Source organism: Halichoeres trimaculatus, unplaced genomic scaffold, assembly GCF_033239565.1.
Source record: "Halichoeres trimaculatus isolate MK-OKI-2021-1 unplaced genomic scaffold, fHalTri1.1 fHalTri1_scaffold_14, whole genome shotgun sequence".
In the NCBI taxonomy this organism is placed as follows: Eukaryota; Metazoa; Chordata; class Actinopteri; order Labriformes; family Labridae; genus Halichoeres; species Halichoeres trimaculatus.
This window is the reverse complement of record NW_027437192.1, coordinates 6,278,866-6,302,210: the sequence shown is the minus strand read 5'-3', so window position 1 is coordinate 6,302,210 and position 23,345 is coordinate 6,278,866. Positions and strand designations below refer to the sequence as shown.

The 23,345-nt window shown below is 40.2% G+C and overlaps 1 protein-coding gene across 1 annotated transcript; it reads right to left on the bottom strand.

Annotated features, from left to right (window-relative positions):
* Nucleotides 1-2,742: 2,742 nt before the first annotated feature.
* On the bottom strand, nt 2,743-22,737 carry gsk3aa (glycogen synthase kinase 3 alpha a). The gene is made up of 11 exons (XM_074686930.1): nt 22,376-22,737; nt 12,684-12,769; nt 9,881-9,982; nt 9,678-9,761; nt 9,239-9,349; nt 8,944-9,074; nt 8,588-8,792; nt 6,451-6,546; nt 5,420-5,606; nt 5,085-5,162; nt 2,743-2,943 (listed from the first exon to the last, which is right to left on the bottom strand). Exons 1-11 carry the CDS (start codon nt 22,548-22,550, stop codon nt 2,882-2,884), a joined length of 1,317 nt encoding a protein of 438 aa, XP_074543031.1. The 5' UTR covers nt 22,551-22,737; the 3' UTR covers nt 2,743-2,881.
* Between the last annotated feature and the right edge of the window lie 608 nt (nt 22,738-23,345).

Sequence of the window (23,345 nt, the reverse complement as noted above, 5' to 3'; positions counted from 1 at the left end):
CTGGCTGTCCAACAGAGGACCTAACAGGAATGACAGCATATTAATTTACAACTCTCACCGGACAGCGACGAAGAGAAAGAGAGAGAAAGATCATCAACAAACATGAGCAGTAGGCTGACTTTTGTTTTTGCAGTATTTACATTTTGAATTGTGGAAAAAAAAAGAAACTTCTTTACAAAAAAAATGCACAAACTAAGACTGCTTTCATCAACACGATGAGGGGAATAAGATATAAACAACTCTGTAATAAAAAGTAAAAAGAGAAAATAAAAATCAGTGATATTTACATGTGCGAGAAGAGAAGGAGCGTGAGCAGGGGGAATGGCTTCTGAGATTGAGGGAAGAGAAAAATCAGTCGTGATTGATTCCTCTCGCTGGCTTCTTCACGCCTTTTCATAGCCACAGAGAGTCTGACAGCTCTGAGCGTGACGCCTGCCGAGTTTATCTAATGAACCGATTCGACTCTTCAGAGCAAAGAAAGCAGAAAATGTGCCCACAGGACAGAGAGATGAGCAGACTGAAAACAGCTGGGTGTGACGGGAAATGAAGAACGCTCTCTACTCTCCCCGTTTAAAATTAATGTGAATGTGCCGAGTGTGATGGAAGTGGAGAAGCATCGAGGCTCAGCTTAGCGAGCTCTACACTGAGAATAAAGAGAAGAAAGAAACATGGCTGCAGTTAAACACCGCAGGCGGAGGCATGGAACAATAGTATCAAATATACTATCCTACAAACTTTCAAGTGGTCTGTACTGCTTACTAAAGGTCTGTATTGTTTACGGCTCTAATCCCTACAACACTGTTTAGACTGCAGGTTGGAGTACGCTCAGACACACACACACACACTTGTACTCGGATGTGTGAGGAGGATGGTGCCTGTGATAATACATTCTCTGACCTTAATTTGACGATAAATCCAAATCTGTGCGCTATAATCAAAGTGGTCCTCACGAAAATTCGAAGTACGCTAACACACAGACACACAGTAAGCTAACACAACCCGGCCTGCTTCAAGTCCAAGCCCAAGTCCGACCACTTCCTGTGTTCACACGAAGCCATCCAGCACATCCACATTCATCCTCAGTTTATTCGTTCTTAAAAAGCTGTGACGCCGTTTAAAAACCCTCCTCAACATCCAAATAAGACAAATAAATAAATTAAAAGGAAGCTTTCCTCCCCGTCACATTTAACATAACTTTACCCAGAATTCTTCAGTTTCTTCTCAATGTTCAACAGCAATATTTCCTACGCTAACGGCAGAAAAGATTTTTAACAAAAGGGACAAAGGCGGTTCTTCTTGATCGCATAGAACGGATGTTTTATGTTTATGGGAAAAAGCGGGTTTTAGAGTTTTTAGAAGCTGACACAAATTTCCAGAATCCAAAAAGTCAACAGCACATTTTTTTTAGTTCACCTAATTTTAAAACATCCTGAAACTTTAAAAAGGACAGCGACAGTTACACCGATTCAAAACGTTAGACTTCTTCCCCGTTCACAGTGACACCCGAACACATCGTGATCTTGTTTTAAAAAGTCAGATTACAGGTTTTTCTTTTGGTTTTAGATTTCACGAAACAAAGCAAAAACAGTGAAAGGGATGAATTCCCAACATTTGAAGAAGTTTTACTGTGACACAACTTTGACTAGAGTCTGCTCCAGTTTTTTCATGTTCCTCTTAGTGAGACTTTCCAGCACAGAAATAAAGAAGATAATGTCAAAAGAAGGTGAATTCGGGTGACTTTCTGAGCAGGCTAACGAGCTGGATTTTCAGCTGAGATATTTTAGCGAGATTCTTTTTTAATGTGACTGGTTAGCATCATTTGGTTGTTAGTAAAAGAGAAGAAGCAGATTAATTCCTTTAAAATCCTGAATATTAGTCGCATTAGTAAGACACAATCTGGGTTTAAACTATCCTACAGCAACATCAACAGTTTTCATCGCTATGCCTGAATGATTCTCTCAAACGCCGGCTGCTTTCACCACGAGGAAGTTACAATCCTCCGAGCTACTGGTACGACAGTGGAGCTTTCTGTCTTCCTAATAAGCAGGTTTATTGCCTTATGAGGGGGGAAAAGCTGCTCGACTGGTCAGTTTTGCTATGCTTGTTCTAGCGCCCTCTTCTGGAAAAATACCACAACATGACATAAAACCTCTCTCTTGATTCTATCCTTTCATATTGGTTGTTGTTTGTGAAAAAAGGTGTTTGATGATGGAGGAATATTTCCAAACACTCCAGATCAGAGACAACGTCAGTCTGTTTAAATCTTAACACTTCACTTTATGCTTCATATCCAATAATTAAACACCCTGACAGAGACGGGCGACCTCAACCAGTCCGTTAAGCAGAAGAGTTAAAAACACGTGAGGGTTTAACGTCAGCCTCAGCACTAGGCAGGATTTAAAAAAAAAAAGACAAAGTTTCTCCCTAATCACAAACTTGGAGCCCCGTCTTCTTCTTCAGGCGAGGTGACGCTCACCGCTCGCTGACAGACTGACTCAGACACAAAGAAGAATAAAAAAATAATCTGAAGTGAAGGAAAAAAAAAGATTCACATGATTCTTTCAATTAGTCAAATAAATAAAGAGAAATATAAAGAAGAAATGTTGATTAAAAAAGGTTATTTTACAGAGGACCAGCCCCCACTATTGAACCTTCACATCCCACCTGAGCAGCAGCTGAACTCTGAGTGTGTGTAACAATCTCCTGCTGTAGCTACAGAACTAATGTTTGTCGTTTCCTGTGTTCACTGTACAAAACAGATCATCTAAGAGGAGAGCAAGCAGCATGGAGGAAAGCAGTAGGGTGTGAGAGTGTGTGTGTGTGTGTGTGTGTGTGTCTGAGGTAAGGGTGAGGCTGACAGGCAGGCAGGTGAGAAGCTGCTTCAGATGCTGTTAAGAGATCCAGGTACTGAACTGTGTTGAGATGAGTCAGAGCCGGTACCATCTGAGGGAGAGAAGAAGGAACAGACGGTTAGAGATGAAAAGCTACACACACAAAGAGGCGACAACAAAGTGTGAAATTATCCTGAGTTAACCTCGGCACACGACAACGATGAAAGAAAGAAAGGAGGCTGTGTCATATTTAGGTCTACACAAGTTTGATCTAACTTTTCTGTCTGTCTTTTATTCTTTCCTGGGGTTGCTTTATGCAGCATCACGTGTATCTGAAGAAAAAAAGTCTCCCAGCTTTACATCATGCTACAGTCTCATGAGGAGAAAACATGTTATGATTGAATGAGATGAATATATGCATGAATTGATACCAATAACATATCTTAATTTAACTAGTAAAATCACAGCAGAAAATTGACAGATCGATTTAACTGAAAGCCTAGTAGATGTGTAATATTCCTGTCAGAAAAAACAGCATATTGACTTTTGCTGGTTTTAAGGCAGAACAAGTTACTATACTCCCTTCAGGTCCGTGTTTACATTTTTTTTTAAATTGCAGCCTTTGTGGTTTGAAACTTGCACTTCATTATATTGTGATGTCGGTTTCATTTCGATTAATTGTTCAGTCCTAGTTTACATAGGGATTTCATCCAACTACCGTATTGACCATAATATAAGACAAGGTTTTTTCATGGTCGATAATGTGAAAAAACAGGAGGTTGTGTTATAACCAGGGTCTAACCATTGACACATGCTAATAGTTGTCTAGAGTAGCTACATGATCGCAACAACTGCTTTTTATAAAGTCAGAGACCTCACTGTGACTGCAGTTATCTGTCAATCACAGCAGAGACGCAGTGACAGGTGATGAGACATGGAGAAGCGCATTGGTCATCCAAAGAAAGTGGATCAAAAGTTAGTTAAAGCGAGATAAAGGAAAACTAAGGCGACGTAATGATGCTAATGTTCAAATAGTGATGGAAATATTAAACAGTTGTCAGGCTGCTAATAAATATGGAGTTACAGAGTTTAATGTCCAAAGATCGTGCATCCAGACGTTTTACAAAGATGCGAACTGTAACCCCTAAATTCCACTGCATGCGCAGCGCAGCACAGTGGAGCGCTGTGGTCTTGCTCCGATTGTCAAACCTCACTGGAAGCAGCGCTGTGCCGCTCAATCTGGAAGGGGAGGGCTGGTCTTCGGAGAGTCACAGGCTCTCGTGTGAATAGCGATATCACACGATCACTATTCACTCCCATAACTTTTGATATGTCAGTCCACACCTTGTCCTTTCTGCTTGAATCCTTATAAAAAGGATGTTTGGGATCATACAGAATGTTGAACTTCTCCACTTCCAAGATCAGCTTCTCTTCATCCATGGCGCCGTGTGTCTGGGGCCCTCTGACCGCCTGTTTACCTGATGCATGTGCCTCCAGATGTGACATATTTATAACATATTGGGAAAATTTACGTTCCAGAGTTTGTGCATTGTGTTTTATTTCGAATCTTCTGGGTACTTAACACTTTCAGCCTTTGACTTTATCATCACCAACACTTATTTTTCACTCATTTCTGGGGGTTTTCTGGTTTTTAGTTTTGCTTGCTAACCTTACAAATGAGCTCATCATCTTCCTCCTTGTTTTGATCTTTATATTTTACTCATTTCTGTTATTGTCCCTCTCTGCTCTTTTGTAAAACACTACGAGCTGCATACTTGTACCTATTAAAGGTGTTCTCTATACATAAAGTTGAGTCATTTTGCAAAAACAAGTCTCAATAACTTTTTGATTAGTCTGTAGGGCGTACGTTTACTTTGATCTACAACCTGTACTCTCAGAATAAGACACCGCTTTTCAGATCTAATCTCTTCATTAGAAACTTTTAAGACTTCATGTCAAACGCTGCCACCTTGTGTCAAATAACTGACATTACTCTGACTCCAGGCTTTGAAGTGTATTATTCATTCATTACGTATTCATGAAGTATTTTGCGGTTACCTGTCGTGACCTGATGTATCACCAGGTAAGAAAGGTAAAAATAGCTTTCAGGCTTTTTTTGTGCTGAATTCTTCTTCTAATTAAAAGTTGGAGCCGAGGAATCCTGTGTTTTTCAAATCTTAACTCATTTTCTCAGCCATGAAACCCCCACACTCACTGACATCAACAATAAACTGATTAAAATGAGAATCTCACCGTGGGCGGAAGCAGCTGTATGGGAGCGAGCGTGAGGAGGAATGAGGGTTGAGTTCAGCTGTGGTTGGATCGACAGCTCTGCAAATAATCAGAAAAGAGTTTTTATCTTGAGATGAGTCATAGTTCAGGAGCTCAGTGTCACACAATAATAGCAAAGAGTACACTGAATTAATTACGCCTCCCAGAGGTCAGAGCGTTGGCTCAAAGAGAGCAGAGAAACCGCAGCAGATGGCGGGGAACTCCTCATGATGTCATCATAAATACAGGATACGAATCATAGCTAATTACTTATTGTGATAGGAGAAAAATAAAGATGTGTGTGACTCTATCTGTACCTGTAGGGCTGAAGTTGAAGAGCATGGGCAGGTCTCGGCCGCTGGGCAGTCGTGTGTTGGGTTGGCGAAGCTCGTCGAAGAAGGCGTGTGAGCAGGCCTCTAACGGGGAGAGCCGGGAGGCCGGCGTGTACTCGAGCAGCCGGGAGCAGAGAGCGATGGCTTCTGGAGGGGTTCGAGGTTTAAACACCTGAGGAGACAGAAGAGTTTCAGGTGAAATGTTGGATTGCATGCTTGGTTTTGAGGACTTAAGGTCTCTCCACACTGTGTCACTTTCTTCTGTCATTATTTTTTCCCAACAGGTTTGATTTTTTTGCATTTATTCGCTTCCGCCCAACTCATTTCCTGTGTAGTTGCTGTAGGCTACTCGCAACATCACATTCTCACATTTTTTGACATATTTTCTCTACACATTTCAGCCGTTGCTTAAATAAGAAATGAAGACCAGTGTACGTCTGTTTGCCCGGGCATGACAGCTGCTGCTTGGGATCAATGCTTGCTGATTCCATTTTTCTTGTACCACGAATTTTCCCATCAATACAAGACTTAACATATCAGATTCAGTGTGCAAGGGGTCTTTTTTTCCGATTAAGGATCTTAAAAACACATCCAACAAACCAGACTCAGTGTGCAAAGAGCCTTTAAAGTTCATCTTGTGTGTGTGGAATCAGTGAATGAAACTGTGGACTGTGTATTCGAGGCACAGGTTGTTTTTTGGAAGAAGGGAACCCTTTACGCTGCCCTCAACTCGAATCTCCCATAGGAGGTGTTAAAAAACAGAAAGCTATGCTGGAGCTTTGTAGTAAACATTTAAGGGCCCCCTGTGTTCGTTTCAGGTTGTTTCTGAGCGATAAAGGCATCAAGGTTAACTGACTTTCAGAACACAAACAGCACTTCAACTCCCAGATTTAAATAGACTGTGTAGGCAACAACAAGCCCACAGGAACCCTCTCCTATTGTGCTGGAGTAAAGGATGTCAAAACATATAGATTTATGCTTTGGGTAAACATTTAGGACTCGGTTCCTTCACTCACCTTGGTCCATGGATGAGCTTTAATCTGCGGGAACTTGAACTCTGTGTAGTTTGGGTTCATCTCTCGGATCTGTTCCCTTGTTGGGGTTCCCAGCACCTGAGAACAGACAAAGAAGAGCATGAGCTGATTTCTGCCGCCTTGTGACGTCTTTAACCCTCTGGATCCCAAACCTCACAAAACACACTTATTTTTAAGTGATTGGAATTCAAAAACTGTAAAAAGTGTTGTTATTGTCAGATTCTCAAGTTTCCGAGGATACCTGAATGTATCATACGTGATGTCAGCAACATGCTGAAAACCGGCTGGAAAGAAGGATGATTTTGTGAGACTGCCACCAACATCGTGTTAACTCACACGTCTTCTTTGAAAATCTGCAGAAAATAAACCATTTGCTCTAGCTCTATTCTGTAAAAAACAAATAATTTTACACTCTGTACTGCTTTCAAAAAGCCCTGAATGATAGAAATATGTCCTGTGTTTACATCTAAGGAATTCTTTGAATATTGCCTTCCATCTGCCAAGTGTCACGTTTCAGCTTGGGGCTGCTCTGCACCAATGAGCAACAGTTTGTGTGTTCAGAGCTTGTAAAAATAAAAATACTCCACAAATGATTTTTTTTCTTCAATCCAAGACTTGTTATTCACAGTCTTCATTGTTCTAAAGTTAATATATATAAAAATCTATGTTTTTCTTTGTTGAACAGTTTCTTGCATTCTGGTTCTGTTTTATTGCTGAGACATTGTTGAGTTACATATGCCTTTAGTCCTGGTTCTCCTGACCTCATTGAAGTGTAGAACTTCATATTGCAGTAAAAAATGAGTCCACAGTGAGTAAAAATGTGACAGAAGGAAAAACCGGCCTTAAAATTCCAATCAGCTTATTTTAGGTCACAGAATGTGCAGATTCTGCAAAGATAGAACAACACCACCTTTTTTTTCCTGTGTTCCTTATTCTTGAGGTTAGCTAAATAGGGATGGGAATTGATAAGATTTTGTCAATATCAATGCCCTTATCGATCAGATTCTTTATCGATTCCCTTAACAATTCCTGTTGTGAATTTTCTTGGTACAAAAAGTAGCTTTACAGGTTTTCTGTGTCAACAACATTTAATTGAGTTTATACTGTAAGTTAATAAAATGTAATTGGTCCCCCAGTCTGGATATTTCTAAGCTTAATTATACAGAAACAGGTAAAAATTACACACAATGTGACTTTGATGTACTGTGTTGTGATAGATTAATAATTCAAGTAGGCCATCTAGTGTCTCAAAGTAGTTATAGCAATGGTTTAAGTTGTTTGGAAGCTTTCCGTAGTTATGAAGTCAGCCATGAGCCTATCAATTTCCTGTTAGCTTTTGACATTTGAAATTCTCAGTATTTTTTTTTACAAATGTTTCAACTTCTGAAGCTGAAGTTATACTGATGTAGGCTAACTGCTAGCATATCAATGCAGTTTCCCATATACGTTAGCATCAAGCTTGTGCTATTTTGTTATTTTTTGGTAAATAAGGTGATTTATACTATTTTGAATGTACTGAATCTGAATCTCCTGAGAGAGAGAGTTATGTACATTTCTTTATGAAGTCAGTTCTTCAGTAAAACTTCAAGCTGAAAATCCTGAATCAGAGTTTTCTTTGGAAACGTTAGCTAACTGCTAAGCTAAGATAGCTGCAAGCCCAGCGGCCCAAACACAATGTTAAGAATTGATAAGGGAATCGTCAAGCACAAAGGCTAACGATATCAATGGATTGAAACATTTCTTATAGATTCTCAACAGGAACCGGTTTTGGATTCCCATCACTATAGCTAAAAGTGTGTTGTATACACTAATTGCTTGTTTTGTTATCTTTTAAATGAAATCAGAAAAAAAAATTCTAATGAATTACAGCTTTTAAATTTTGTCACACTTTGTCAAAGACATAATTGAGTTACATCAGCCTATAGCCATGGTTATCATGACTCTATAGAGGTGCTGGACTAAACTATACTATAAAAAACAAGAACACAGTGAGTAAAAATGTAAGGGAAGCAGAAACTGCTTAACCGAGGGTTAAGTTTTTCTGACACATGAAGCGAGTGAACACATTCACAAGCACCAACCAGGACATCATCATGTAAACACGTGTCTACACGCTCACCTTGATGATCTCTACTAGTTGGTCTACTCCACTGTCACCGGGAAATATGGGCTGTCCGAGCAGCAGCTCAGCCAGTACGCAGCCTGCCGACCAGATGTCAATGTTTGCCGTGTAGTCTGTGGCGCCAAAGATAAGCTCAGGGGCGCGATAATACCGGGAGCAGATATACGACACGTTGGGTTCACCGCGGACCAGCTGCTTGGCGCTGTGAAAACACAAGAAATCCTGTTAAAGAAAGATGCTTCAAGCTTAACAAGCCATTGAAATTCTACCTTTAACACATAAAAACACTTCACTTCCAGATCCTGCCGTTTTAAAATCCTTCTTGTCTGATTTGAGGAAATCCATCAGCTCACCTGCCAAAGTCACACAGCTTGAGAATGGCAGTTTCTGGGTCAACAAGCAGGTTTTGGGGCTTGATGTCTCTGTGACACACACCCTGGGAATGGATATACGCCAGGCTGCGGAACAACTGGTACATGTACACCTGAGGATGGTAAAATAACAACAAAGATGAGCTTTACACATGGAGTCATGGCGATAAAAGACGTCAGAGTGAGGACGTCTTCCAGAGAGATCCTTCAGGATGTCTGAATCCAAAAACTGATTTATGAGACATAAACTGTGTCCGTGGGAAAAGGAGGAGCTCACCTTCACATATATGATAGGAATGATGCTCTTGGCCTTGTTAAAATGCCTGGCAACCCTGTAGACCGTCTCAGGGACAAAGTCCAGCACCAGGTTGAGATACACTTCATCTTTCTGCACACATAAAGAGAATCAGAGCAGTTTAGATCTGTAAGAGTTCATTAAAAGTGTCATGAGGTGATGCTGCAAAAACAAACTGGTGATTTAAAAGTTAAATCCTGATTCCAGTAAGTTAAATTGAGAAATTTTTGTTTTTCAGCACAAGAAGTGAGTTCCCGTTTTTTTATGGTTGGGTTATTTTCTATGAGTAATCTCAGCTTTCTGTGCGTACATCACTTCCTGTTTAACTGCTGTTACCAGGCAAATATGATGACATTGCAAAACATTTGAAGGATCAGATAATTATTCTACACCAGAAGGATGAATAAAAATACAGCTGTACCTTCTCGCCACTGGAGTAGAAGAAGTAACGTAGTCGGACGATGTTGCAGTGATCCAGTTTTCTCATGATCTGTAGTTCTCGATTCTGGGAAGAAAACACACGAAAACTCAACAAACAGACGCTTTCTAAAAAATTTGTGTGACATTTCTCAGAGAAAAGTGGTTTGGATCAGGGTGGATGAGTGATAAAAAAGCTCTTTCTACCTTGAACCTCTTGTCCTGTAGAACCTTCTTAATGGCCACCATCTCTTGGCTGTCGATGAGGCGAGCTTGGTACACCACACCAAAAGAGCCGTTACCAATCACCTGCAGAGTTCACACAAATAAGAAACGTCAGACAGTGGTTAATATCAGCAGTTTGCAAATCAAAGGAACTTCTTCAAATTTCTCAGAACAGTAAGAGAACAGGTCCCTTTTCTTGTGCAAGAAACTACAAGCATGAAAAAAATTAATGTATTTCTTAAAATCCTTTCTCAGAGGAAGTCTTCCTCCTCCTGATATGAAGTAGATACTGACCCAGCACATTGCTGAAACAGAACGTAACAGCAGGAAAATATCAGATTAAGAAACAGCGAATGGATTTTAAAGTTTTCAAAGGAATAATGTGGTACGACAGAAATATATAAACAAAATATTCAAACAAAACATGTTTTTGAGACATTTTTAGAAAAAGATGCCCAGTTTTAGTGCTCTTTTCTTTTTTAAATATTTGCTGTATTTCAAGGTCTGTTATACTAAGATGATTTTCTTTTTTTTCTCGACTTTATTTATAGATTTTTCATTTTACAGATTGAACATAAACACACCCTTAATACTCCCCAACCACCCGGTTACCCTCCCATCCCCTAAGATGATTTTCTATTGGTTTAGTCCAGGGGTGTCCAAACCTTTTTCAGAGGGCCACATTTGATTTTGTGAAAATGAAAAAAGGCAAGCAGCTCTCACTGACATTTTATTAACAATGTTATGAAAGCTTAAATTTATGTTTCTGCGGTCAAAAACGCTCCATTCACACATTATCAAACACTGATGAACTCCAACCTCACCTGACCCTCAGGTGTCTCTTATCAGAAGATACATGGTCAGTTTTCTGCAGTGTTACGTGCTGCTTCAGCATTAACAATATCTGCTTCTGACCAAGGGCTGGATACCGCCTTTGGTTGTTTTACGGCACTGACTGAAATACTTTGTAGTACTGAGTATCGAAACACCACTACATTCACAAGCACAAGCAGGGGGTATGATCCTGAATCGCGCTCTCACTTGTCTCTTTGGTCATTTTTTGGTGATCCTAACCCCGGATAAAGAAGGGGGATTATTTTAAATCAACACATTAAAGGGGCACTCAGTAAATTCTGACCTGTTACTTGTTTGCAACTGTTACTTTGCACAGGCAATTAACTGTTGTTTATTTTTTATATGAAAAGTGCTCAGAGTGAAAAAAGCAGCTGAAAAATAAGACCCAGGATTCGTACTGTGATGTGTTAAGTAATTTTCTTTATTTTAAAACTGGTGTTATAAAATTGGTACCAAAAAGGTATTATTCAGGAACCGATATCAAAGTGAAGGTACTGGTACCAGTAGGCGTGGGTACTGAATTGGGTTTTTTTTATAGGTACAGACCAAATTCTGTCAAAAGTACCAGGTACCAATTCATGTAAATTCAAAAGGTACCACGTTTAGGTACCTAAATGCATCCTTGTGACTGCAAGGGAGTGGAAGAGTAGGCGATTTCTCATGCTGGACCTAAACACAGCATTACAAGGTTATATACTGAAGAATAAATATGTTAAATTGAAAAGAACTGACGTCAAACAAATTGATATATTTTACCACATAAACACACTAAAGTACCAAAAAATGGTATATCGAATACTGATACCTATTGCCAGGTACCAGGAATCAGTACTGAATTGTTTCAAATGTGAAAGGTACCCATCCCTAGGTATCGGTATTGAAAAATCCTGAACGACACCCAGCCTTATTCTGAACAGGGACAATGTTCTCCATTAGGGGGCGATATGGGAGAAATATGTCAGGATGTTTTTATGTCGGGATAAGAATCTGGATTTTATCAGGATTGTTTTTCATATTCAGACTATTTTGGCTGCAAACATCATTTTTAGACCCACGTATTTATTACCTTGCATTCTGAACCATTCGTGTGCATCAATCTTCACCTTTTCTGGACCATTTCATAACTTTAATACATTCATTTAAAGACGACAGCTGTGAGAGTTGTTGAGTTTCTGCATATGCACACTCCACATGTAGATGTGTGAGAAGATACTTGATGTACTTTGTTTTTGTTTGTGGACTTGACAGAAAATGTAAATGTGCCCAAAATTTGGCAAGATAACATTTGAGGGGCCATAATTAATACATTGTATATTTTGTGCAACACTTAGATGGGAGAAAGTTGTAACAGACTGTTCAGGAAGATTTTAGTGCGATCACAATGAGGTCAAAGAAAAATTACAGGACACCATTGTTGCAGTTTTATCGTAACTCTGGGGGAAAAAAATTATCTCAAGGGTGTCAATACTTCTGATAAGCCATTATCATTAGACTGCTGACTGTGAGATAAAACTTACAGTGAGGTAAACACACAGTTAGTGACACATTCAGTAACCCCAGAAAAGGCTAAAAACAGAACACCAGGTGGACTTTTACCTCAGTGTAACACCTCCTATCCTCTATGGTTTCATCAGCCTGAATCTGACACAGTTATGTCACATTCTCAGATCAAAGACAAGGCAACACAGCTCAGAGAAACTAGGCTAAAAAGTGAGCCAGAAGTCTAAAAAGCACTCATCAGGGTTATTAAGGAGCTACTGGTATTGATTAACAACCTTATCTCCTCCTGCCAGACACACTGCAGTCATCTGGGGCGACACAGTGATATCAGCAGCCTCAGTTACAGTAGCACATGAGGTAATACAGCAGCACATAAGGACAGACGTCTTCACAATGACTGTTTTCTGCCTTTTTTAGCTCCATGTCTCACCTTGATGTCAGTGTACGAGACTTCCTGTGGGCGGTCCGGGCCCTGACCTGGAGTGGCCACAACGGTCGTCACCTTCCCGCTGTCTCCTTGGAAACAAGCAAAAACAGGGTCAACATGAGGTCAGGGAGAACACAGAGTTATGATTCAGAGCATGTCACATCCCTTTTATTCAAATGTAAAGTGGAGTTATGTAGGTATGAGTCACTGCAGGTTTCTGATAATTGCTTTGTAGTGCTTTTAACTTTGGTTTAATAAAAAGCTGTTACCTTAAATTCCTTTACACCAGAGTTAAGATATTTAATCCTTCAAAGTAAAAAAACAGCAGCCCTAATATTCAGCCTTCAGCTCTCTTCCCGTGTCCCTGCTCGTGTTGGATATTTAGGTTAATGACAGTCAAGTGAAGAGATGTCAACTCTGCTCAGCCTCACAGGAAGTAGAAAGAAACGACAGGGTTCAAATTCAAGACACTGAGACTAATTAAAGTGGGAGTGAACCCAAAAATAGGCCAAATGCTCTATTTGTCCCAATAAACTGATTTTAGTGACAACCACCTAAAATTAAAGGTTATTTTGTTTGTCACTGATCACGTTGAGAAAGGACATTAAAATGTAGATGATTATTCATTAAAATGTGGAACTAAACAGCTTTTACAGTGATTTTCTTTCACCTCAAAGACCAAGGAAGTAAGCACCATGAAAGTCTTCACAACTTTTGGTAGCTGGTTTAAAAGTTTCTTTTAGATCATCCTTTTTAAACCACTGACTGTGGAGTGTATAGGAGATGATATATGGTTAGTAGGTAGTTATGGGATAAAAAACCTTGACAGGGTGGGACAGGTCTTGTCCACCCTTCAGGAGTGCTGTATCCAATAACTACCCATAACTACCTGCTAACCATACATTGTCGCGCTTCTCACCCAGCTACTTACTTAAGATATCAACATGTTGACATTACCATATTATTAAAAAGATTTTATTACTGATTCAAAACCATTTTAAAATGATTTACTAAAAGTTTTTAAGAAGTAGTCCTCGTGATTTAACTGCAGCTGTTGTTCCACAGTTATGGATTCTTATCCTGGACAGTATGACTAAAAGGCGCGGTCTCCCCAATGTCAACCCATCTGTTTCTGTAGCGGAATTTGAAGCAGATTGGCTATCACGGCTATATTGGAAGTGGCAAAGGCTTCCAGTACAGCTATAGGCCCTGTCAGTCACATGACCTGAGCTGTGCCTCTGATTGGGCGAGTATGTGATCCTAATACCCTCTAAACTGCTGAGTTAGGAAAAAAATCACCCCCGTACAGTGTGTGCCGATAGAGAAATTAGCCACTCAGACAGGAGACATTTTTTCAACCGGGCTGTAAATAGACTGATGTCTGTTTTGAAAACTGCTTTATTTGGCTTGGGGCCAGCCTCAAACTGACACTCCAGAAACAGCAGATTTTAGCACTTTTACATTGTCTCATTGTCTTAGACCAGAGGTTGCCTCTTGATTCTTATCTGCCTGCTAAACTATTATGGTATAAACATCCGTCTTGTTTTGCCTGCCCAAGTAGCATGCAAACTGAATAAAACGTTATAACTATGTTGTTTATCAATATGAAGCTATCAGAAGCTAACGGTTTTACCTCACCGTGTGGTCTGTGGCGCTAACTACTCTCTTCAGCGGATTGATTTGACATGACACGATAAGTCCAACTCTGGTGCTGCTGGTTAAAGCTAATAACCGTCATCAAAGTGTTGTTGAGGGTTTTTGACCAATCAGAATCAAGCATTGGTCATCAGTTGTGTAGTTGGATAGTACGTTTATATAACGTTTTCTTTTGTGACCACTCAGAGCACTTTACACTTATGACAGAAGCTAAAGGTAAAGGAAGGCGCCCATCACCAGCACAACCACCACTGGCAGTTTGAGTTTGAATGTCTTTCCCGGGGGCATGGGCAGGGATGGGGCCAGGATTTCAATTTTGGCCTTAAATTACAAAAGTTAGCAAATAACTATTATTTTATAGATAAAGATGTATGTAACTTTGTGTGTTTTAAAGTAGATTTGGTTGCTTTTTGATCTTTCTTTCTTTCTTTGATAAAATTTTAGTGCATCACACAGCAATGGCTCCCAATGGTATGGGCTAAAGAGTAGCTGCTCTAATGTACCAATAGGCTGCGGCACCTCAACTTCCAGGTATTAGCAGCGACATTACCACAGTGAAATAAACGACAAAAATCCACTGTTTCAACTTTATCTACTATACTACTAACCTAACTTTTTTACCAACAGGCAAAAAGATAGCCAAACTTGGCTCATTTTGTAAAGAAAGGGCATGTAAAACTAACAAAGGGGCATAGAGTGACAAAATGTTATAATAGTCCTCTTTAAAACCAATTTTTAAAAAACAAATCAAGATAAAGTTTGAGGTGGGCCTGTCAAAAAGTGGCTGGGCCTCAGGCTGTTGGGCCATGACACCGCCCCTGGATCTGGGTGTGAATACCTTGACCTTCCATTTAAGAGACCTTTAACTACTGCAGAGCCATCGCTGGCACCTCGTGTTCGACCGGTGTTTGAAAAGCTGTGATTTAAGCTTGACAATTCAAATAGAAACATCAAATTTTTAGGTATTTTTAAAGATATATTTTATTTTTTTCTCATTAAAAATGTGTTATTTATTATAACCATCTAGTATATTTCCCACAACACACTTTACCCACAGTGTTGGGAAATATAGCACTTGCTCCCTTGAAAGGTCAAAGTTCAGCACGCTGTGGTCAAAATGGACCACACTCTCGTATCAGCCTTTTTCAGTCCCATGTTTTACCTCTAACTCCCATGCTCCACACTTTAAAAATATGGAAGTGAGTCAACCACCTCTACTTACTTCTCACTTAATTTGTGGTTAAGGTCATTTTGAAACAAGATTTGGTTTGAGAAGTCTGCGACCAACATCTGTGAACAATGACGGTGCATAAAAAGTGGGTTACAGGGGAGATTTATGAAGAATATCAACATATGCATCTTATCTGGAACAGACAAGACTGACTAACAAACCATGGAGCGGCTGCTGAAGAAGTCCTCCAGTCGATGTAAAATCAGTTTTAATGTTTCTGAGTCTGTGTCTGCAGTAAAGCGCAGAAAACTGATGTAGTAAATAATATAAAGAGAAGGTTGTGGATGAGCTTCAAAGTGTTTGTTGTACGCTGTTGTTCAAAGAAGAAGAAAACTGAATATTCAAAAGAGTTGGGAAAGTTTCAAAGCCCCAAAAACTAAAAGGAATAATTTTGGATCAAAGGGAAAAGAGGAAATTGGAGCGGAAATTTCAGAAGATGAAGGCACAAAAAATCTGTTTAATTCAACATTACTATTCAACTATCCAAGAACACAAATTGACCATCACAACATGAAGATTTATTTCTGAGGCATAAATACTTAAAAGCTTCAGAGAGAAGTTTTTGGCTGGTTATGAAAGAGGCTGAAGTAAGTATGAAAGCAAACTTAACAGAAAAGATGGACTATTCCTTTACTGTTCTGTTAAAGTATGCTGGAGCAGTCTTTTTTGCATCACTATCACATTTCCATCCAAATACTCACTGCTCTCTGTTTACTTAACAATACAAAGCAGTTATTGATGGAGCTCTCCTACAGACAGAACTACACGTCCCAGAGTTCTCTTGTGTTCATATTCAAGCACACACAGCTAACTGTCCTCAGTCACAAAAGTTTGATGGTGGTCATTCAATCCTGTGAGCACGTTGGTGATATCTGTTACAGGCCAGCAGCGTGACCGGGTCACTGGGTTAACTCTCCGGACAGGAGTGAATACACACCCTGACGTTCACACACAGGTTGAAAGTAGGACAGTTGTTTAAAGAGGACATATCATGCTTGTTTCTTCTTTTCACTATGCCAGACTAGGATGCCTGTAAAGCATTTCTGCCCTCAGTACAAGTCATTTAGTTCCTTCATTGCCTCACAATAGCGTTCTCAATATCCTCATTTTAGTCCATTCTGAAGATCTCGTTGAAACGCTCCGTTTGGAGAATGACCTCCAGTAACCTCGCAACGTCACAGCCCTTTGTGCTCTGATTGGTCAGTTTTATCAGAGGGGTGGAGGGGGTAGAGCCAGGGGGCGGTTTTTGCAGCATGGCAGTATTTACAAAATCGCCACATTGAATGGAGCAGACCGAGCGAGTTTGCTGTTTGCCAAAATTTCACCTTAAGGCATTGATAGCACTGATAAAATGGCAGAGTGTAGGATACGTCCTTTTGTAATGGACCCCGAGTCAGACCCAAACGGTTCTGCAGCTCAGGAGGAAGAAAATCCACCTCGACACAGATCATCTCAGGACGCTTCAGTGTGGTGAGTCAAACATAACATGTATAATTTATACGTGGAAATATAGACAGACTTCACCAATTAACTATTTCTATAACAGGGCTCCATCCTGCTCCTTCACTTTTCTCTGTCTGTTTTATCCATCATGCTGAAAGTGTAGTCTAAACATCGCCTCTACCGTCAGTTCCTCACTATGTTATTACCGCAGCATTATTGTGGTCCAGGTTCACAGTGCATGTCAGAACAAGCATGCAAATATCACAGTCTCACAAGTATTACAACGTCTGCTTAAACTACAGTGTTTTAACTGCTAATTCACCCCGTAAAGTCGAGCCGCTCAGCAGAGCAGAGTCCCTGCATCCAGCACTCAGTCAGTCGGCTCTTGGTGGGTGTATCCCTCGGTGGCGGTTGTGTGACTAACTGACATCACAGAGGAGGAGCTGCTTTATCAGATTACTCCAATAAAAAGAAAGGATCTTGTGTCGTCACAATGGTCAAAATCTCGCGGCCAACTGGCAATGACCTATTTTCAGAGGCATCAAATCTCGTTCTAGGATATCAGAAAAAATACGATATCTCATTTTTTGAGAATTCAGGGGGTGAAAGGTCTTGTTTTCAAATTTATTATATTATATGTAAGTAATAAACCAGGGATCAGCATATGTCCCCTTTAATGATAGCGTTTATACTAACTCCCAGTGCTGCTACTTTTACATATTTAGAGCTGATGTGTCAGAAAATCCACTGATATCAGGGCATGCATCATCCCTGAGGTCGACCATCTATCAAAATAAAGCAGTGATGCATTGCTCGGGCTGTGCCAGAGCATCTGTTCTTCTGTCATTGTTTCATTGTGTCTATGTTTTCGTATCGGCGGTGCACTCTGTCACACTCCGCTTCCTGTCATTCAGCTCACAATCACAGGAGGAAACTCGCGTCTCCGAGAGGAAATAATCCCTTAAACAACACGCAATAATTCAAACTCTGGCCCCTTATAGCTATTTGTCTCGTGCTCCAAACTCAGAGACAGAAAAAGATGTGAACACAGGACCACTGATGTAATTATCAACTGATTTTTCTGTCTGTTTTGCTATCCTACTGAAAAACCTCACTGTACTCACATGAACTCACATCTCTTAAGCAATGTGGCTTCAAGTGATTTAAGTTTATCTTATTAATATGCAGTTTAATGCAGCAAGATCTCCTAAAATCTAACCAGGCCATGTGCTCTTTGGGGAGAGCCTGTGGTGTGAGTGTGAGCTTTCTATCCTCCAGTCTCTATTGTTTCAGACTTATTTTGCTCATGTGACAGTGAACCACGAAAACAACATCGCGTCCACTTCCCAGGTGATCGTGGTTGTTTATTACAGTAAACTGAGCGCTGGATAAGATTTTAAAAAAAAGAAAAAAATTACATAGTCATTGTGGACAGAAACTAATCTTGTGATACCACCACGAATGTTTCTAGTTCTGTTAAATGAAAAAACAACCAAAAAACACTGTGGTTAATATATTTTGGAGCTGGAATTAATTTGTGAATTTTAACAATGCTTATTAAGTCGCACAGTGAACGAAGCGCCAGACAATGGTGATGATGATGTCATCCACAGAGAAATCCTGGATCTGCTCCACAGACAGTGAAGGAAGAGCAGAACAACAGCTTGGACGCCGTCACAGCAGAGTTGTAAATTTACTGAGATGTGTGGAAGTATTTCCAGCTCCTCTTGATTGTACTACCATGGCTGTTGTACCTTCACAAAATTCACCAATCTGCTGTTTTTAGACCAACTTCCCTTTTTCCTTATAAAGAAAACAATAAGTACAAATGAAAGAGATAATTCAAAACCAGTTTTGTTTTAATTTTGTCAAAAACTTAATAAAAGTAACTTCTATTTGACTCTTGGAATCAAATTTTCAGCTTTTCTTCTGTTTCAGTAACTTCACTTTGTAGTTTTAAAGGAGGCAGACTTATTTACATTCAAAGTGAAAGCATCCCCATTTTGTACATTTTGAATTTAAAAACACTGCTAGGAAAAGCGTGTACAGCACAGTTTCAGTGCACTACAGCACTGATCAGTTATATTCTACTTTTAAATGATTAAAAAAAACACTTTGTTTCTGTCTAGTTTTATTTTTTAAGGCTATAGCCTGTTTATCCTTTAATTTTAATACAAACAAATAAGTAAAAATAAATGCTATTTATTCAAGTGTGAACAGGAAAATTCATGCCTCCTTGCATAAGTCAATGCCCTGGTCGGGGCACCCCAGTCTAAAAAGTCTGGTCCGCCCCTGCTTGACAGAGCGCACCTAGATGCTGGTTCGTTATGTTGCTCTTCTCGTTAGCGGATGGATTAATGCTGAATGGAAGATTTAGTTGGTGGAACAGAGGGAGTTACAGGGTAACACAGAACTCAGCTTTCCTCAGGTAAAAGTCAAACAACTTCCCAGTCATGTCTGTCCGAGCAGCGCCGCTCTGTTCGATTGCCCATCGTCGTCCTGTCTCCCACCCCGCAGTCTACTTTCACAAATCATGATCCATCCAAATCACCATAAGAGGGGATTTTCTACGGTAGAGTGAGGGTGTTCTGAGAAAAACGAATGTATATTTCTTTACTGTCTAAATCTCAAAATGATCAGAGTATTAACTTCGAAGAGCAGCAGGTTTTATGCGCGTCAATCACATCATCAATAATCTGCAGGTGAACCTAAAAGGGTCCCGGCTTTGTAAATGTTTCAGTCAAAAATCTAAACAAACTCCTGAAAAGTGACAGATAGAAAACAGAGGATTGGAGGAAAGGGATTTGAACGTTCACTGACAAGAGGTTTAGTTTATATCAACCTCTTTGGGCTGTTGATACGGACTATAAGGAACACGTGTCCGTCAAGGTGCTGAGTCTCAAAGACACACAAGAACATTTTTATGACATTTAGGTTTCTGTTGTTTTGATAGCGAACTGTTAAATCACACGGCACACACGCGGAGTCAGCGCTTGCCGTGGTATAAAAGGTGCGCAATAGCGGGGAGAAAAAATTCTAATTTAAAAATTTTTTAAATCGTCCACAAGGAAAAAAATCGAATTTATCGATATAATCGATATATTGCCCAGGTCTACTTACTGTAGTTTTACCTGCAAAATGTACAAAATTTACTCTTGTTGAACAAAAAAAAAAGCAGGAAATCAATCAGAGACACAACCTAAGTTGGATATTAGCTGTATCATCAAGGTTACACACACATTAAAAATGTACATTTAACCTCAATTACATCTCTGGTATATCTTCTGGTATATCTCTCTACTTCACCCACAAACATGTCTGGACATGTCAGTTCCTCTTTAAGGCATCGGTTTTAAAGATGTGAAATAACTGGGTGTGACTGTTAACACCACCAAGAGATGCAAAGATCACACACCGGTCCACTGGTTTTGTGAAAAATGGGGCAAGTACTGGGCAGATCTATCATTTCCAGGTATATGACAGTATATGACACTCCTCACACATGTTGGGATCCTCTATGTTAACTGTTCAGAGGTGTTTGCTGCTTTAAGACCACTCAACTTTCATGGCAACCTGCATCGTCTGCAAGGATGGAACAAATAGTTCCGCATCAGGACAGAAACATTTTTATTCTTTCCCACCTATTTTTAAACTAAGAGGCAGCCGACAGCTCAACCACTTCACCAAACAACTAAACCATCCATAGTTTTATTCTTTAGTTGAGGTTGAACACTTGAACCATAGTCAGATTCTTTCAATCCTCAAAGTTTATTTATGTAGGACAATTAAAATGATGCAGTCAGAACTAAAACTGGTATAAGGAGTGTTTAGTGCTAGTGAGAGCCTTCAAAGGCATGACACATTTTCCACTGTTGTTCATAATGACAGACCACTGGTTGGTATGGCAACACAACACTCTTAATGCTCCATGTCCAAGTTTAATTTCACCAGTAATTCAAAATGTCATATCACATCATTCTCTCTTAGAAATATCTGGCTAACTGGGTTAATCCAGCCTCTTGAAATAGCTGCCAAAGCCTCTAAAAAAACCTAGCAATGTATCCATCAATCATCTAAAAGAGCATCTTCACCAGCTGAACGCAACATTTCGGCTTCCAGTGGCTTCAGGCGGTGTTTCTCTGCTGCTGTTTGGGGGTAGCAAAGGGTCACACAGCTTTGAACTGAAGATGACCCTCCTCATGGGGCTCTAGTATCAAAGTCACACACCACTGCCTGCTCGTGGATGATAAGGTTTGGATTAACACGCAAACATCTCTGCTTTCACCTACCACTTGCAAAAGGTACAGATAACTCTTTCCAACACAGAGGGAACATACTCCCTTCATGCATATCTTTGCAGAGCAAGGTTCCAATGTTTTTGAAATGTTCATTTATTTGTTTAATTTTAGTTCAGTTTTGATTCTGCAACATTATGCAAGTTTTTCTAGGTTTTTAGTGTTAGAGTGATTTTGTTGTACATGATACCAGTCTGGGGCGAGATTTGAAAAATGTTGCCCTAAAAACCAGAAACCAGAGTGCCATGTTGCCAGATTGGGAAGATTTCTGCAGAGGTTAAGATATGGACTTGTTTATGAAGACTGGCCAGTTTTAAGTTGTGTTTGAGCTGAAAACTGTCAATCAGATCAGACAACCCTACAACAATTTGTTTTTGTCACAGTCATGGAATCATCTGGTCATGTTTTTAACTATCTGGTTTTCCGTTTTGCATTGGTTTCTGTTAACCAAAATAACCTTGCAGCAGACAGCCGGACTCTTGTGCTAGATGTGCATCAGTTGCATCCTCCAGGCGTCGGCCACCTGCTGCTAAGCCTTTGCCCCACAGGTGACCTTGGTGAAAAGGTAACTTTAGAGTCCTAACCCGTCTTTAGGGGAGCCAGACTGGTAGCTGACGCCGCACTCTCAACAACACCCCCAAAACAGAACCGTACATGCAGCACTCAAGCTGTGGTATTGGGTCCAGGTTGATCACAAAGAACAACAACAGCCCGTTTTACTGCTCACCCCCATTGACCACAGTGAAATCAGACAAATATATCGTTTAATATTGAGGATTAATAACTCAAATTATTCACACTTATGACTGGTTTCATAAGAGGTCAAATCGGGGACTACCAGGCTGTATATATGACATCAATAGGGCTGAATACATACAAAACAAGTGGCTAACGTTCGCTGGCTAGCTAGTTAGCACATTAGCCGGCTAGTTAGCATTACACCGGAGCTTTAACGACTTCTCTTAAAGATGAGACAAATAACATTGGCAGGTATTGTGTAGAGAAAGTGCACCTTAAAACCTAAAGTGTGGACAGATTCTGACAACAGTCGGTCGCTAGTTAGGACTTACTGGCAAGCTTCAGGTTCGAGCATCCCGACGAGCTGCTGCCGGAGGCCTGCGGGACCCCGGACTTTCCTGTGCTGCTCCCCACGGCAGCGGCTGATCCGGTGGACGCAGCGGCGGTTCCTGGAACACCTGGCGGCTCAGCAAACGAGCTGGTCCTGGGCCGCCCGCTGCCGCTCATATCTCTGTGCAGGGGTCAGGGTTATTTTTCACTGTTTTCAGCCAACTGACTTTGATTTCTGGATACACGGCAGCGAATAATCGTGGAAAGACACACCGAGAAATAGCGCTCCCGTTGCCGCCGGCTGTCTGGGCTGGTAGTTGTTGCTAGACACCTAGAAACAGACCGCTCGCAATGCCACCTGGGAGATGGAGTTCAGGAGAGTTGTTGCTTCGGCTTGCTACACACTTTTCCACTGATCAAAAAACTACAAATTCAAAATGATTTTACAGTAGATGTTGGATTAACTATTAGCACTAATTACAGTTTATCATATCATATAGAATAGAGGCATTTTTTCCCAGACAAACGCTCTCATGAAAACAGAAGAATTTCACAGCTTGTATCAAGTTACCTAGCATCTTTTTCTAGTTACTGACCATTTTTACAATACAAATATATTTTGCTGGCCCACATAGTTTTCTGATTGGAAATATAATCTAAATCATGATAAAATACAATAAAGATACTTTTTTTTTTTTTTTAAAAGGTTTACATTTGAGCTCCAGCAATAAGGTAGTTATTCATCCAGGTTTCTCTACATCTAAAGATACTTGCTATGATCCTACTCATAATAGCAGTGACATATTAAATATCTGAGTAGGCAGCAGTCTGGCAGTCATCCACAGCTTCCTACATATTTCATTATTATTTATGTTTGCCAAAATGGAATGCTGCCTGACCAGATCTCATTACCTTAGCCCACCTCTCATTCAATATGACCTGACACGACACAAAAGGCAACACTAATCCAAT